Source organism: Dipodomys spectabilis, unplaced genomic scaffold (assembly GCF_019054845.1).
Source record: "Dipodomys spectabilis isolate Male_0828 unplaced genomic scaffold, ASM1905484v1 ptg000147l, whole genome shotgun sequence".
Classification (NCBI taxonomy): Eukaryota; Metazoa; Chordata; class Mammalia; order Rodentia; family Heteromyidae; genus Dipodomys; species Dipodomys spectabilis.
Window position 1 is genome coordinate 3900385 of NW_024870824.1, and position 16612 is coordinate 3916996.

A 16612-nucleotide genomic window follows, 5' to 3' on the forward strand; every position below is an offset into this window, starting at 1 on the left:
GTGCTAGGCATCTAACCCAAGACCTTGGGCCTTGTGTATCATATATTTTCTACAAATTAATAGAATCACCTGTGAGGACACTGGATCCCTTGAAAACTTACTTTCTTTAAAAAAAAAAAAAAAAAAAAAAAAGAAGAAGAAAGAAAAGGAAAGGTATGGAAAGGAAATCTTCTGGCCTGGCATGGGGCCTGGTAGCTCATACTTAAAATCCTAGGTACTTGAGAAGGAGAGGAAGAAGAATCTTGAGTTTGAGATTAGCTGAAGCAGTGGTTAGTGAGAGGATGGCTCCAGAACAAAAGGGCTAGCTATGTGTGGTGGCTCACATCTGTAATACTAGCTACTTAGATGGTTGAGATCTGAGGATAGTGGTTCAAAACCAGCCCAGGCAGGAAAGAATGTGAGACTCTTAACTCTAACCAGCAAAAAGCTGAAAATTGAGCAATGACTCAGATAGTAGAAAGCCAATCTTGAGTAAAAAAGCTAATGGAGAATGCTATTCCACTGTTGGTGGGAGTATAAACTTGTTCAACCACTCTAGAAAGTAGTATGAAGATTCCTCAAAAGACTAAATATAGAGCTCCCCTATGACCCAACAATCCCGCTCCTGGGCATTATTCAAATGACCCCAAACAAGGCCACACTAAAGCTACCAGCACAACCATGTTCATTGCAGAATTATTTACTATAGCTAAGATATGAAACCAACACAGATGTCCCTCAGTAGATGAATGGACACACACACACACACACACACACACACACACAATGGAGTTCTATACTTCCATTAGAAAGAATGGCATTGCCCTATTTATAAGGAAATGAACAGATCTGGAAAAAATTATATTAAGCAAAGCAAGCCAGGCCCAAAGAAATAATAGGTTTCATGGTTTCCCTCATTTGTAATAACTAAAAGATGTCTATGCTATTCTTAGCAGGGGATCACAATAGCCCAATCCCTAAGTGCATAGGACCATATAATGAAGGGTGTCAACATGAACTCTAAGAATTGGAAAAGAGATTCTTATTATGTCCTATAATCAGTTTTTTTCTATTTTTCTTTCTATTTTGGTTTGTTGTACCCTTTGTCTTGTTGTATATAAGCTTATCTGATCCATGGAAGGTAAGAGGAATCACAGAAACCTCAGGACAAAGGATAAACTAATGCAACAATGATACTCAGTACACACTATGTTGGAAATGAACTTTACAACTTGGTGGGGAGGGGAATTGGGGTGTGGTAAGTGGGAGGAAGAGGGTAACAGTGTTTACTCTTTACCTTATGTAACTGTAACCCCCTCTTCATCACCTTTACAATCAATTTTTTTTTATTTAAAAGTTGATGGACAGTGCCCGGGGCTCTGAGTTCAAGTCCCAGTACCAGCACATGCGCGCACACACACAAACACACACACACACACACACACGATTGAGGCCTAGTTGAGTGGTAGAATGATTGCTTATCTTATATGAAGGCTTGAGTTTAATTTCCAATAGTACAAAAAAATTCTTAAGAAGGATTCACTGTAGCAAGAATATTTTTGGGCAAGGAACTTATTGTGGCAAGGAAAATATATAGCCCTGCCTAGATGCCTATGGCTCATGCCTACAATCCTAACTACTCAGAAGCCTGAGATTTGAAGGATCAGGATTTGAAGCTAACCCAAACAGAATTGCTCATAAGACTTCAGCTTCAAAATAACCAGTTAAAAGCAGGGCTGTTGACATGACTCAAGTGGGCAGAGCACCAGCCAATCAAGACCATTGAACAAATAAGAGGCCCTAAATTTAAACCCCAGTACCAGAAGAGAGCAGAAGAGGAAGGAAGAGAGAAGGGGAAAGGGAGATAGAGAGAAACAGACAGGCAGTGAGAGAAGAAAACACCTGACTCTTGCCAGGATGGATCTCTAGCTGGCACAGGATAGGGCAATCTCATTGGTATCCACAGAACAAATCCTGACAAGGCAGCACGCACAGTAGCTGCTCAGAGGGAAATAAAACACAGAAAATAAAACACAGCAAGTTCTGAAGGCTACGATGCTTACACTGGTCCTCTCTTCTTGCTTAAACAATCACATTTGCTACTATCACAATGGTAGCAGATTAAAGCTCTAAGTAAACCTGGAAATTAGCTAGTCCAATTCGCAGAGATTTGAAAGGTAACAAGAAAAAAAATAAAACACCGAAGAGTCAAAAAATGTAAAATTCCCTTCCAGTGTATTTCTATATTTATGGTTGAATATAAGTATGGAGCCAGATAGCATTTCAGGCCACACAAGAATTACTGATGTGAAGACTAGAGGGAAGATTACAGCACACTAGCCATACATGCTAAATATGCGTGTTTGCATCAGCTCTCAGAGACAGTCAGGCAGTAGGAGCGCTCCTGGACATGCAGCCTTAGCCCATCTCCCTTTGCACGGTGATAAACAAAGCATTTGCAAGTGGGAGTAAGCTGTTGGGGCTGGTGGAGGCTCCAAAATGCCTTCTGTGAGGCACAGATTGTCCCAGGAAACGAAAAGCCAACCTGACAGAGTGAAGGATGTTGGCATAGAACATGCATTTTTCTTAATTTTGTTAATTAAACCTCAAAAGGAAAATCTTCTAGGAATAAATCAACTGTAGATAAGAACAACTTTTAGATTCAGATACAGTTCTTGCTGGCTTGCTAGGTCATGTGTTCCTCTGCACACCCCTATTTCATGGCCATTTCTAGGCCCTTCATGTTCTGTATTTATGAAATGTAATTTCTGCAGGGAGAGAGATCATCCTGACTGGAAAGGGGTTGGGTAAAGAGGATAGCACTGAAGGTGGAAAATACACAGTAATCTTTCTAGCAAATGCAGTCCCTTAAGAGTAGACTCTGTCTAGAGCCTACTTTGCTGATCTTCCCAGAAAGTGACAGTTCCTGGAACAGGAGATGTAGTCCACTTGCTCGGAGCAGCCCCTGGAGGAAAGATGTAGTGTCTTGGTCTCCCTCCAGAGCCCTAGGCATTCACCAAGCAGCTTTCAAACAGGGACAAACCAGCACCCACAGCATCTTTGTTCAACATAGAAGAATGTCTGCGCTGAGCTGTAGTCCTGAGTTCAACCTCTGTATGGATGAAAGAACACTTAACTTCTCTTTCTCTACCTTTGGTAAACAAGCAACAAATGCAATCCTCATGGCAGATCATGAGACCCTTTCCTTTTTGACAGGTGAGAAAAAGCATAAAATACCTTGTTACTCACTCCAGGGCCATTTGATGGCTGAGAGTCCTTCATGCAATTGATAAAGCCAGCACAAGCTCTCCCATTGTGGGTGGAGAAGTCCTCCTTACCAGCTCATGGTGTTGAGATGACTGAGGACAGTTTCTCGCTGGTGTCTTATGTTCAACTCTAAATGCCAGATTATGTGCCAGGGCTCCTCCTCTCAGTTCCTTTTCCAACCTTCCAGCACCAGGGACTTGCCCATCCATCCAACATCTCCCTGGTCCTCACTCCACAAAGAGACACATACACTCACCCAACATCGAATGCTTCAAGCAATTCTAGACCTCAAGTAGAGTAATTTGCTTCTTTCCTGTTTGTTGTGCTTAACTTTTATTTCTGTCTTTTGCTTTTCTTTCCTATAGAAAAAGCTCCCTTTGAAGAGATCTCCTGTAGCAGATGTAGATACACACACACACACACACACACACACACACACACACACACACACACACACACACACACACACACACACACACCCCTGATTTGAGCAATATCACAATATTGTATCATTAACAGAATTAGTCTTATATACCCAAACACAGGAAGTCTATAATCCCCCCCACCCCTAATAAAATAGATGTATGAATTTGTAGCTTTGTAACTGTGCTTTGGAGAGAAGATTACTTATGAAAGAGTTCTGAAGCTCTGTAGATGAATTTGTTTCTTCTCCATTGCCTGTCAAGTGCTTAACAAGTGAATATAATTTAACACCGTTTTCACTCTTTCTGCAGCACCTGAAATTCTCCGAGGCTGCGCCTATGGACCAGAAGTGGACATGTGGTCTGTAGGAATAATTACCTACATCCTGTAAGTGAAGAGAAAAGAGTGCTTTCATGTCACATAACATTTTCTAAGAACCAATAGTTCTCATAAGAACCAAGGAGTTTAACTTTGTGGTCTTTTTATTTTTATTTTTTATGCTAGTATTGAGGCTACACAGGGGCCCTGTCGCTCTTGCTTGGCTTTTTCACTCAAGGCTGGCACTCTACCACTTGAGCCTCTGCTCCACTGTGGCTTTTTGCTGGTTTATTGGAAATAAAACTCTCATGGACTTCCTCTATCCAGCCTAGCTTCAAACTGTCATCTTCAGATCTCAGCCTCCTGAGTAGCTATGATTACAAGAATGAGTGCCAGAGTGTAATTGTGGAGGTGGGAGAGAAGGGATGGTAAGGGAAAAACAAATGAGGAGGCAACAATGCTTGATAGGAAATGCACTCATTACCTTGCTCATGTAACTGTCACCTCACTGTACAATGTTTTTACAATAAAAAACATTTTAAAAAAGAAAAGAAAAAGAATGAGTGCCAGGCTGGGATTTTTTTTAAATTCATGATTAATGTAGTTAATGACAGAATTTTCTCAAGACAAATATTGCTTATTATTCTGTAATTTTCTTGGGACTACCACTTCTGTACAGGGCTTTACTGTTTCCACTTTGCTGTATAGTGTACATCAGATATGAGAAACCATTCAATGGTCAGTGACCATGATGAATGTACAAATCTATTACATGCTTTTCTTGTTTTGTTTGTTTGCATTTTCTCTAGGATAGACTTAGTCCTTTTAAGAAAGCAAATGCAAACTGGCTCATTTCTTCTCAGAATATTTCAAGTGCATTTGGTTTTCAATTTTGTTTTCTTCCTGTTATGTTTTTGAGGACCCTTTTTATCCTCAGAGGGGGAAAATGAGCTAAATATTTCACTATCTGGTATCTCCAAACACATTAATGAGCTACTGTCTAATAAAGCATAAGGAGTTTCAGGAAATTTGCCAAAAGGATGGTGGAATTGCAGGTAATGATGAGGGAAATCATAATACAAATGGAAGTGTCTGGAAATGAAGATTACTGTAGAAAAACTAAAGCACAAGATGTTAATGATTCTGAGAGTTTAATCCCAAACAAGCATATTGGTCTGTGATGTAGAAGGTAATGCAGAGTTACTTTGAGGAACCCATAGTACTCAAACCTATGAGGAAATGTTAGAGGGTGCCAAAGAAATTTTTAGTCTTATTCAAGTTACCATAACCTTATTATACATAAACTGGGTGGCTTAAGCAACAGATAGGGTTTTCTCTGAGGTATGAAGGCTGGAAGTGTGAGGGTAGTAATGTTCCTGCACACCATTTGGGGTTTCAAAGGAGACACAGAGACACTGCCTTCTTACTGTGTCTTCACAAGATGAGATGAGGTCCCTTCTCATAATGGTACTAACCCTATGATATGGGTCCCATTCTGATGATTTTATCTAAATCCAACTTCTTCCCCAAAGCCCACCCTTCCAAGGTGTAGCTTTTCCTGGATGGATCCAGATAAACCCTCTCCCAATGAGACATTCCCTAAACAAAGTCATTTTTGGACACACTGGAAGTTTTCATTCTCTCCAACTAGTCAGCCTGAGGGGAGAAAATTGGGAGAGCTCTTTTGACTTATTATCACTGGTCCACCCCGCCCCCTGCATTCTCTTCAAAGGCAACATTTGCAACATGTACCTGACAAGGACTTTTACTTCTTTTTTTCACAGTTCCCTTCTGGCCTCTAGAGATTTCGAAACATCCACATATTTCTAAATGGTTGATCCCAGACAAGCAACCCATTTTTTTCTCCTCTTTCTCTTTAAGATGCTAGAGAAGTTCTTGGCTCCTGTTCTCTGTTCTCTGTTCTCTTCTTCCATTTATTTCTATGTTGACCTTAAGTGGACAGTGGAGTGGGGGGAGATGTCTTTATGATATACAAAAGAGGGCTTCATGTCTAAAGATGAGGTAAATCTGGGCTGTTCATCTGTTGGCTGCATCTGGTCACTGAGTTAAGACTTTTATGACCATCTCCTGCCAATAGACAAAGCTTCTTAGTTCCATTTGAAATCCAAACAAGAAGGAAATAGCACATTTTAATCCATGCTGTTCCATTTTATATTAAGTTGGAACTCTAAGTAATCCTTTTTTGCAGTAAGATAAAGTGAATCACAGCCAATTTTATTACAATTCTTCAAAATTTATACTAAAGATGTTCATTGCTTCTAAAAATTATGTCATCCTTTAGATAACGATTTCTTATTTCATCTTTCTCTTATCCTTTTTAATTTTTTTTCTTTATGGTTCTTCAGTAGCAGACAGAATCTTTAGTTGTCCAGTTAGGATCTGCTGAGCTCCTATTATGATTGTTTTTTTTCAATATTTATAACCAATACTTGGCCTCTAAAAGAAGGGCTTTTGGTCTTTTCAATCACTTGTTGGTTGGGAGAGATGGCCTTGATACCAGTAACTACATGACCTCACTTAGAATCAATCTTATATCCAGTCTTGCATTTCTAATAAAATTCACAACCCAACATTTAATGGGGTTCAGTTTATCTGACAATGTAATAATGATGACATATGGGTAGATACAACTAAAAGCTTTGAATACGAACGACAGGCATTCTCAGTGCAATCCTCAAACCACTGAGAAGTCAGTCATTCACAAGAAATGACCCATATTTCCTTGGCTTTTTTAAACCCCATTAAAGACAAAGTTAACATACAAACATCAGCACATTCTGCAATTGAGTTTTATATGTGTAAGACTGATGTTAAATAACTTCCATTAGGTCTTTTAGCACCTGCCAGTGTTTCCAAACAGCATTGTTTGCTCTGACTGCAGTGGTCAAATAGTGGAGAATATGTGTGAATTGTAGTAAGGTGCTGGCTGGTAAAAGAAGAGACCAATAATATGAGTGTCGTATTTGGGATGATGGAAGAAAGCAGAGACTAATGGGTGAGTTGTTTCTGCTCCTCAAGAGACTGCAGTGGAGAACTCACAGGACAATTTATTATCTTGCTTAGTTGTGTACCATCTTCCACAGCTACATCACAACTCTGCACTAAATCTCAGAGGCCATGTTTCCCACAGAATGAACTTCAAGGATCTGTTGCTAGATCATTCTTATTGTATAATGATATTCCACTGCTTCTGCCTAATTCTATACTAATCACATACTTGTAAAATGTATCTAATATTCCTACCTAAACCATGCTTGCCTACAGATGAAACAGCATCTGACCATCCCTGGTTGATTGCATTTGGCTTATAGTCTCTGGATCTTCAGACATCTTCACAATTGGGTTTATTTCTGCTTGAAACGCACAGTTATACAACTGTGGGTGTTTTTTTCTCTCTCAGAGCCTGAGGAAAACCATCAGAAAAAAGTTGTTATATACATGCATAGCAAAGTCTACTGAATTGGTGTCCCTAAGAAGTTCTGATTTCCCTTTGTAATAATCTTTTCCACTATATATTTCCTTAATTGAGAGTAACCCAAGGTGTGAAAAGACTAGATATAGATACTGTTTTTTTTCAACTGTGTGATAAAAGTAGTCAAATTTTATTCCACCCATCTAACATAAAAAGACTCTAACTTCTACTCATGAAAAATATCTCTGGAAGACCCTTAACGTGATGCCTATATTGTTAGCTATTGTAAATGGTGTTTTTCATGTCATTATATTATTACTATTATTATTATTATTATTATTGCTTTAGAAATCCACTGTTCTTACTTCTTGGGGATATGATTTGTCTAGGCCCTACCTGTTGTGAATTATAACAAATATGCAATTGTATACAGGTGCTGAGGAGACACTTTCATGGCTGAAAATTGTGCAAAAGGGACTCTTGAATTTCTGCAGAAATTTAATTACATAAACTTAGTCTTTAAAGATCCTTTCCTCCCTCTATGTTTTCCCTCTAGACTTTGTGGATTTGAACCATTTTATGATGAAAGAGGTGATCAGTTCATGTTCCGGAGAATTCTGAATTGTGAATATTACTTTATCTCCCCGTGGTGGGATGAAGTATCTCTAAACGCCAAGGACTTGGTAAGCGTGACCAAAACACAAGGAAAAGAATTCATTTTATCTAATGATTGAGAAAGCCTTTTTAGAAGCATGTCATCATTAATCCTGCATTATAATTTTAAGATATTTTAAATAAAAATTACTGCATTTTTCTTGAGAATGAAAAATACGTATTTTTATTCATCAGTATTTATATTCTTACAACTTACACTTATTGTGATATTAATGAGTTTCTCTTCTTGATATAAATACAGATAGAGCCTTGCTTAGGAAAAACATAGTGAAAACTAAGTCAATTTAACCATCCTATATATAGAATTTGTCTGATTACTTGCCTTGATGTAGACATATTTCAAGTAAATTTCATTCAGTTCTTGAAATGTCACTCAAACTTATTAAATTATCTTGACAATAACACAAGTCCCATATGTCTCATATGTAATCTGTCTCAAAAAAGTTCCACTGTATTGATGCATTTTCTTTTTGTGTTGTATTGCTTCTCACTTAAACTAATAGTGAAGCTTACCTGTACTCAAGAAAAAATGTGCTTCTAAAAAAGAGGACAGGAAGTTTATATGTAACTTAAATTGTCAACGCCTATCCTAAAAACTTAAGAAGAGTGCCAGGGACCAGTGGCTCATGCCTGTAATTCTACTATTCAGGAGTCTAAGATCTGAGGATCATGGTTCAAAGCCAGCCAGGGCAGGAAAGTCCGTGAGACTCTTATCTCCAATTAACCACCAGAAAACTGGACCTGTCACTGTAGCTCAAGTGGTAGAGCGCTCTCGCCTTGAGCTGAAGCACCCAGAGTTCAAACCCATGACCAACAACAACAACAACAAATTAAGAAGAGTGAGGGCTGGGCTCCAAGGGGTGAGTGACAGTGTTGAAAGGGGTGACATTAATCAAGATGTACTGTATTCTTTTTTTGGGGGGGGTCCGGTCATGGGGCCTGAACTCTGGGCCTGGGCGTTGTCTCTCAGCTCTTCAGCTCAAGGCTAGCGCTCTACCACTTGAGCCACAGCGCCACTTCCGGCTTTTTTCTTTTTTGCTTATGTGGTGCTGAGAAATCAAACCCAGGGCCTCATGCATGCAAGGCAAGTGCTCTACCACTGAGCCACCTTCCCACCTTTCTCCTCATCGTTGGTAGTTAATTGGAGATAAGTTTCACATACCTTCTTGCCTGGCTAGGTGTTTTTTGTTTTGTTTTGTTTTTTGTCAGTTAGTCATGGGGCTTGAATTCTGGGCCTGGGCACTGTCCCTCAGCTCTTCAGCTCAAGGCTAGCGCTCTACCACTTGAGCCACAGCTCCGCTTCCGGCCTTTTTCTTTTTGCTTATGTGATGCTGAGGAATCGAACCCAGGGCCTCTGGCATGCAAGGCAAGCGCTCTACCACTGAGCCACCTTCCCAGCCCTGTATTGTATTCTTAAACAGCTTTGTTGTATGGCAAAAAAAAAAAAAAAGGGCAGACCAGGAATATTATAAAATTAGGTTTCCTTTCAGTCTTCAGGATTAAAGTAGAGCTTTTACCATCTCCATCCTGGAGTCCCTTCCTGAAAGGAAGAGAGGTGTGGTAGGGATCCAAAAGTCCTGGGACCTCACCCCCATAAGCCGTGTCACCTGCACAAGGGGCCAAAATTCACTTATCCTTAAAAATGGCCCTCAAGGACAACATGCACGGCCACTTCTAGGAAAGAATAAAGTGGAATACAGCTGTTAAAAAAAATTCACCTTTATCCTCTCTCAGCCTTTCCCACTTCTGGGCATTTACCCTAATGATCACAAACAAGGCCATACTAAAGCTACCAGCACAACTATGTTTATCGAAGCATTATTCACCATAGCTAGGATATGGAACCAACCCAGATGCTCCTCAGTAGATGAATGGATCAAGAAAATGTAGAACCTATAAACAATGGAATTTTATGCTTCTATCAGAAAGAATGACACTGCCCCATTTGTTAGGAAATGGAAAGACTTGGAAAAAATCATATTAAGTGAAGTTACCCAGTCTCAAAGAAATTTAGGTCCCATGGTTTCCCTTATTTGTAATAATTAGTATACGTATAGGCTTGTCTTATCAGATGAGCTGAAAAGCTCAAAAACATGTAAAATGACCATATAAGATGATGCTAAGTGAAATGAACCCCAAGATATGGACACAAGAAGTCTGCCTTTATTGTTATTGTTTTAAATGTACCATGTGATTTTATTTTTTGTTGTTGCTGTTTCCTTTGTATGTTCTTTCCCCTATGGCATATCCCCTATTGTCACTGCACTCAATTTTGATACCCTGCATCTTAAAAGATGTATATACATATGTCTAATCTGGGGAGGGGAAGGGGAATAACAAAACAGTGAAACAAGGACACAGGATGACCCATTGCAACAAAGATACCCATAGGACAGTACATTGGAAACAAACTTTGCAACTTCAGGTGGCAGAGGGGGTGGGGATAGGAGTGTGGGAGGTAGGGAGGGAAGGGATACTGGGCAACAACAAGGAAGGAAGGGGTAACAATGATTGACAAGTAATGTACTCATTGCCTTACTTACATAACTGTAACCCCTCTGTACAACATATTAACAATAAAATTTTTAAAAATTCACTGCCAATCCTATAGTGAAAAACTACATAGAAAAAAAAAAACAAAAGCTAACTTTTTGGAATCATCAGAGAGATCTTAAGAGTCATCTAGCCCTCCTCTCATTTTAAAGATGGGCATAAGGACCAGCTAGATGAAATGACAGACCAAGGCCACACATTGCGAGAATTCACTTAGGTTTTCACACCCCCAGGACTCTTTTCCCTCCAAATATCTCTGCTTTTCCATCAGTGTGCTTCCACGGAACAGATCTCTCAAGGCCCATGGTTTTTCCAATGTGACTGAGAATACATGTGATGTATAGCTATGTCACTCCACACTTCTGAGCATGCTCCAGCCCATCCCCTCCTCTCCTCCACCACTGCCACCGTCAATCCCACTGTCTTCTCTCACCTGCACCACTGCCATCCCCTGTGACCCTCCTACCACTTCTTGTGCCTTTCTCAGTCACACTCCACACAAGATCCAGAGGTCTCTTCCTCCTACTAATCCAGAAGCTTCAGCCCAAATACATGCTTCTTTGCAGAGGTGTCAGAAAAGAAGTGAAAGGAGAACCAGACACTATTTTTTTTTCTTATTTAACTTGTTGCATCATTTTTTTTTAACTTCTTGGGTTATTGGAATTAGAAAAGGTGTGTGTGTGTGTGTGTGTGTGTGTGTGTGTGTGTGTGTGTGTGTGTGTGTGTGTGTGTGCGTGTGTGTGTGTGTACATGCCAGTTCTGGGGCTTTCACTAGGGTCCTGAGTGCTGTTCATGAGCTTTTGTGCTCAAGGCTAGTGCTCTACCTCTTGAGCCACAGCTTCACTTTCAGTTTTTTGGTGGATAATTGGAGATAAGTGCCTCATGGAGTTTTCTGCTCTGACTGTCTTTAAACCACAATCCTCAGCCTCCTAAGTAGTTGATACGAACCATTGTCACCCAAAGCCCTTTATCAGAATGAAGTCCAGAGAGGTTGCTCACCTTGCAACATTATTTGCAGCAGCCACACGATGAGCTTTAGCATGGTGTGGAACAGAGTTTGAATTCAAACTCCAATTATAAATTGTCTGAACCTGGGCGAAACTATTCTTTGAACTTCTGTCCATCTCTCATTTGTGAATTGGAGCTCAAATTCAAAGATTACCAATATGGATTTTAGTGATGTTTTGTACACATATAAGAATGTATTTACAGAGAAATTAGATTTAACCAGAGCTTGTACATCCTTGATTACAAATAGTCTCTCCTTCAAATTGGGTCACACCCTCTGTAGCTGAGAGCAGGAAATTATGTCATTTGTTGGTCTTCCTAGAAATCTGTTGTCTGTTCATCTACACAAGCAGAAGTAATCCTTACAGAATGGGATACCTTTGTTTAGATTCAGTCATTTAAGCAAATCATACTCCCAAGCCAATGACTTCTTTACTTTGATGTTAAAATGTCTTTTACTCTAGTTCTGGGATTATTCCTTTAAATATCCTCAAAGAGAGAAAGAACTCTAAGCCCCAAGAGAATGGTAAGATATTATTCCACAAGGACAAGGATTTGTTTCCCAGAGAAAGAACAATGGTCCGTGAGTGACTGTTACCTTGAGGTATAGTTTAAGAGCTGAATTCTAGGTGATTGCAAAGCACAATCTAGAATTATCTAGATGTTGGTTCTGCCTTCAAGGAGTGTTCTCTCTAAGGGAAAGTCAAGGCCTGCTTTAACCTCTGTTCGACAGAAGTCTGGTAGTTTAGGGTCAGACATAGTATACGCCACCATCTTCCTGCTCTCCCTCTACTGCTGCTACCTGAAGCCAGTCCTACTCCTAGTGACCCCTGAGGAATTAAATACTTACTTAAACAGATTACATATATGCATATATATCTATATGTATATACTTAGTGCTACTGCTAGGAAAATAGAACATGACCTAGAAGTTCATAAGCTGAGGGCAAGTCCAGGTCACAATCAAAGGTTCCCTAAGTCTATCTTTCTTTCTATTATCAGGTCAAAAAATTAATTGTTTTGGATCCTAAGAAACGGTTGAATACATTTCAAGCCCTCCAGCATCCATGGGTCACAGGTAAAGCAGCCAACTTTGTACACATGGATACTGCTCAAAAGAAGCTCCAAGAATTCAATGCTCGGCGCAAGCTGAAGGTAAAACAACATAGTTTGTTTTGTTTCTTTTTTTCATTTCAAGACATATTTATTTGCAAAAATTGCCACTGGTTAATCAATCCATTAATAATTATCAATTCAGGAATGATGTCCTAAACATGGACTATGGGATACTTTATTGTATACAATTATGAAAACGTCATTTATAAGCCTATTGTTTTGTACAGTTAGTTAATGAAAGGAATTATTTTGGTTCTTAAAAAGAAGAGTTTTCTCTAGGCATTCACATACAATGAAACCAAAGGAGGATACTCTTAGGAAGGAACACAAGGCACAATGCCTATGTATATCTGATCATATAAAATTATATTTATTGAAAATATAAAATAAAATAATATTCATCCAAGCTGAAGGTAAAATAACATGGTTTGTTTTGTTTCTTTTCTTTCTTCTTCTTTTTTTTTTTTTTGTCAGTCATGAGGCCTGAACTCTGGGCCTGGGCGCTGTCCCTCAGCTCTTCAGCTCAAGGTTAGCACTCTACCACGTGAGCCACAGTGCCACTTCCAGCTTTTTTCTGCTTATGTGGTACTGAGGAACCGAACCCAGGGTCTCATGCATGCAAGCACTATACCACTGAGCCACCTTCCCAGCCCTGTTTCTTTTTTTTTCTATTATTCATCCAAAGGAACTCCAGGAAATGGAAACAAACAAACTATAAGAGGGTTTGTTGTTGTTGTTGTTGTTGTTCCTTTAGTACTAGTATTCATTTCTCTTGGCACTAGGAAAAAAAATCCTAGTTTGAAATCCCAACAGTGCTGACATAGAACCACTGCTTTTCTCTCATGAGTTCTCTCTCTGTTAGTAACAATAATAATATTGTTTGTTGAAATTTATTTACCAAATGGATGATTGCTGGTGCTCATCTAACTAAGGCATTGATCAGAAAACTTAACATTTACCCAGAAATATACTTTATTTTTGAATGAGTGAAAATTGACAATCTTGGAATCTGTATTTTATAAGTAATTTCTATAGTTGGCAAACATTCAAGTTAAGTAACACAGAAAATATTTAACAGGGTCTGGGAAGGTGGCTCAGTGGCTTGCCTTGCATGCATGAGGCCTGGGTTCAATTCCTTAGCACCACATAAGCAGAAAAAGCCAGAAGTGGTGCTGTGGCTTAAGTGGTGGAGCACTAGCCTTGAGCTGAAGAGCTGAGGGACAGCACCCAGGCCCAGAGTTCAGGTCCCACTACTGCCAAAAAAAAATGAAAATAGTTAACGAAGTATATCTGTTTTGTAGAATATATATGAAATAGAGATTCCACACATTTCTGTGATATAGTGATATTTAGTCTAGCAATAAAAACAGAGTATCCCAGAGAATAACTAAGAGTCAGAATTAAGCTCTTACTCAGTTATTTTTCACAGGCTAATATAGATTAAATAACTCTGAAGGGATCTATAATCAAATAAATTTGAAATACCTTAGACAGAGTAACATTGACTTAAGCCAGGATTTCATAAGCTAACTAACTTAACTATGGAACTCTTCTGTCCCCATAATACCAACTAACATCATAGAACCAGTGTTCCATAAAACAAATACTAGGGAAATAGTCTAAAACTTTAGACTAGTCATCCATGGGGAAACACATTTTGTGATTTGAGATGTCCAGATGGTTTTGAGATTGAAATATTATGATTGCTGATTCTCCAAACAAGTTCCTTCCCAAGACATGAACCTCACAGACACAAGCCATATGAACAAGTTAAGGATTGAACTCTGAGTTGGATTTTTTTTGCCCCCCCAACTAGGCTGCAGTGAAAGCCGTAGTGGCCTCTTCCAGGTTGGGAAGTGCCAGTAGCAGCCATAGCAGTATCCAGGAGAGCCAAAAGGTAAGCCAAGAAACATCTCCAAATCAAGATGACAAGGACATCAACACTCCTCCTCAAGATGAAAAAATTCAAAAAGATGGAGCCCCAAAGGCAGCTGAAGGTGAAGAGGCAGAGCACAAGAAGGTACAGTCCTTGAAGAAGGTGAAAGATGCAGATATAGATGCTGTTGCTGCCTCCAGCATGGTACCCAAAGCATGGGAAGATGGGATAAAGATGGCTGACCCCGGAACAGAATATGACACAGAAACAGAGAACGAGCCAGAAACAGAGGTCGACTCAGAAGAGGAAGAACCGAAGACTATGACGGAAACCTTCGACGAAGATCAGGAAGACCCTGACGTGGAACTCGGAGTGCCACAGCCAGATGAGATCCTGCCAGAGTACTAAGCTGGCCTCCTTCAGATCTAGAGGCCAAACCTTGGCATTTTATTTACTTTGTCCTTCAGCAAGGAAGGTGTGGAAGCATGACATGCACTGTAGTGATTCTGTTTTTGAGGTGCAAAAAAAAAATCATATATACCAGTTGGTAATCCTAACTAAAATGCATGTGACTGCTTTATAAAAGTATTAGTGTTTTCTATGGCATGTAATGGATACCTTATACTGATGAATTAATTGATGTTGCAAGTAAACACAACACTTAGAAACACATTTTCAGCACCGGTGACACATATTTGAAGGGAACAGTAGCAAATTGATTTTTCCTTGAAAAATCTATCTGTTTCATATCCGTTGGCTTTCTACAAAGGCAGTAGTAATTCCTGTGAATGACTGCACAGGTATTATTACCAGCTGTAAGGCAGGTTTTTGTGACTTTCCCAACATTTACTTTTCATCATTAATGAGTTCAACTGTTTTAAAGGATCTTATTTTAGGGGATGCTTGTACAGTATGTACAAAAATTTCCCTTTGCAATGGTAAGAAATTGAAGCATTCTTATAAGAGGCAAGGATCCATAAACTCCTAAAGCTCTTTTGGACCAAGTATTTTTACATTATTTTCACATATGCTATGTAATAATAGGCAAAATGTTCTATTATAAAACCTGCCATTTTACAATCCTGGAGAAAGGATTTTTTTAACTCATTTTGAGTTTTCTTTTTCCTTCACCTGCTCTTTCCAATAAGATGGCTTCCAGATGGATAGAGCTAAGGTGAGGATAAAGAAATGTAGAGTAACAAATAAGGTAAAACTGAGACCTAGATATATAAAGATACAATTGTGTTCATAAATTTATACAAACTTATGGATAAGAACTTTTTATGGGCAAAACTGTGTAATTAACAAGTTTCAAATATTTAGAAATATCAATTCCACAGATTGGTGCCAAAAATCTTTGGAAAGAATGAGGACAGCACATTGCATTTCACATAATTCATTATACATGGTACACAATAGTTACCTCCCCTTTCAAATGATGGTTACCTGGGTTTATGAACTTAAATATAAAAAGTACAGTTTTTTTTTCTCAGATTTGAATTGAAATTGCCCACACTTTGCAAAGTTCTGAAATTTTCCATGGCAGAAACTTTAGCGTAATGTAAAAATTTTACCTTAACAATAAACAATAACAAAACTAAAGAAAATACTCATTTCAAATAAGATTCACAAGATGCTAGAACAGATTTCATCGTACTATTTCCTCTCTTCTTTCTTTGACTTTCATGGAAAAACTTCCCTCATCACAATTTCATGAATTTCAAATATCTCAAATTTCTAGCTGAGTCAAAATGAATATTTTATCAAGAATAATGATCATATTTTGGTGATCATTACTTTGGTGTGTTTTCTTAATTTTAAAGGATTATTTTCCAAGTCCAAAATGGAGACAATAAAGCTGATAAGCAAATAATCTTCCTAGATAGTAAATTTTACATTATTCAGGTTCCTCCTAACGTTGTTGTTGGAAAGTAAAGCTAAACCTCTGCCTTCTGGAGGCTACC

At 38.9% G+C, this 16612-nt stretch overlaps 1 protein-coding gene across 1 annotated transcript in view; it reads left to right on the top strand.

Moving 5' to 3' along the window:
* Camk4 (calcium/calmodulin dependent protein kinase IV) overlaps nucleotides 1–16526 on the top strand; it is a 212878-nt gene extending 196352 nt beyond the window's left edge. Inside the window, exons 8-11 of the mRNA XM_042691927.1 lie at nucleotides 3981–4056; nucleotides 7977–8103; nucleotides 12659–12811; nucleotides 14589–16526. Coding sequence (XP_042547861.1) covers nucleotides 3981–4056; nucleotides 7977–8103; nucleotides 12659–12811; nucleotides 14589–15056 — 824 coding nt within the window. The 3' untranslated portion in view covers nucleotides 15057–16526. The remainder of the gene's footprint in view (nucleotides 1–3980; nucleotides 4057–7976; nucleotides 8104–12658; nucleotides 12812–14588) is intronic.
* The last annotated feature ends 86 nt before the right edge of the window (nucleotides 16527–16612 follow it).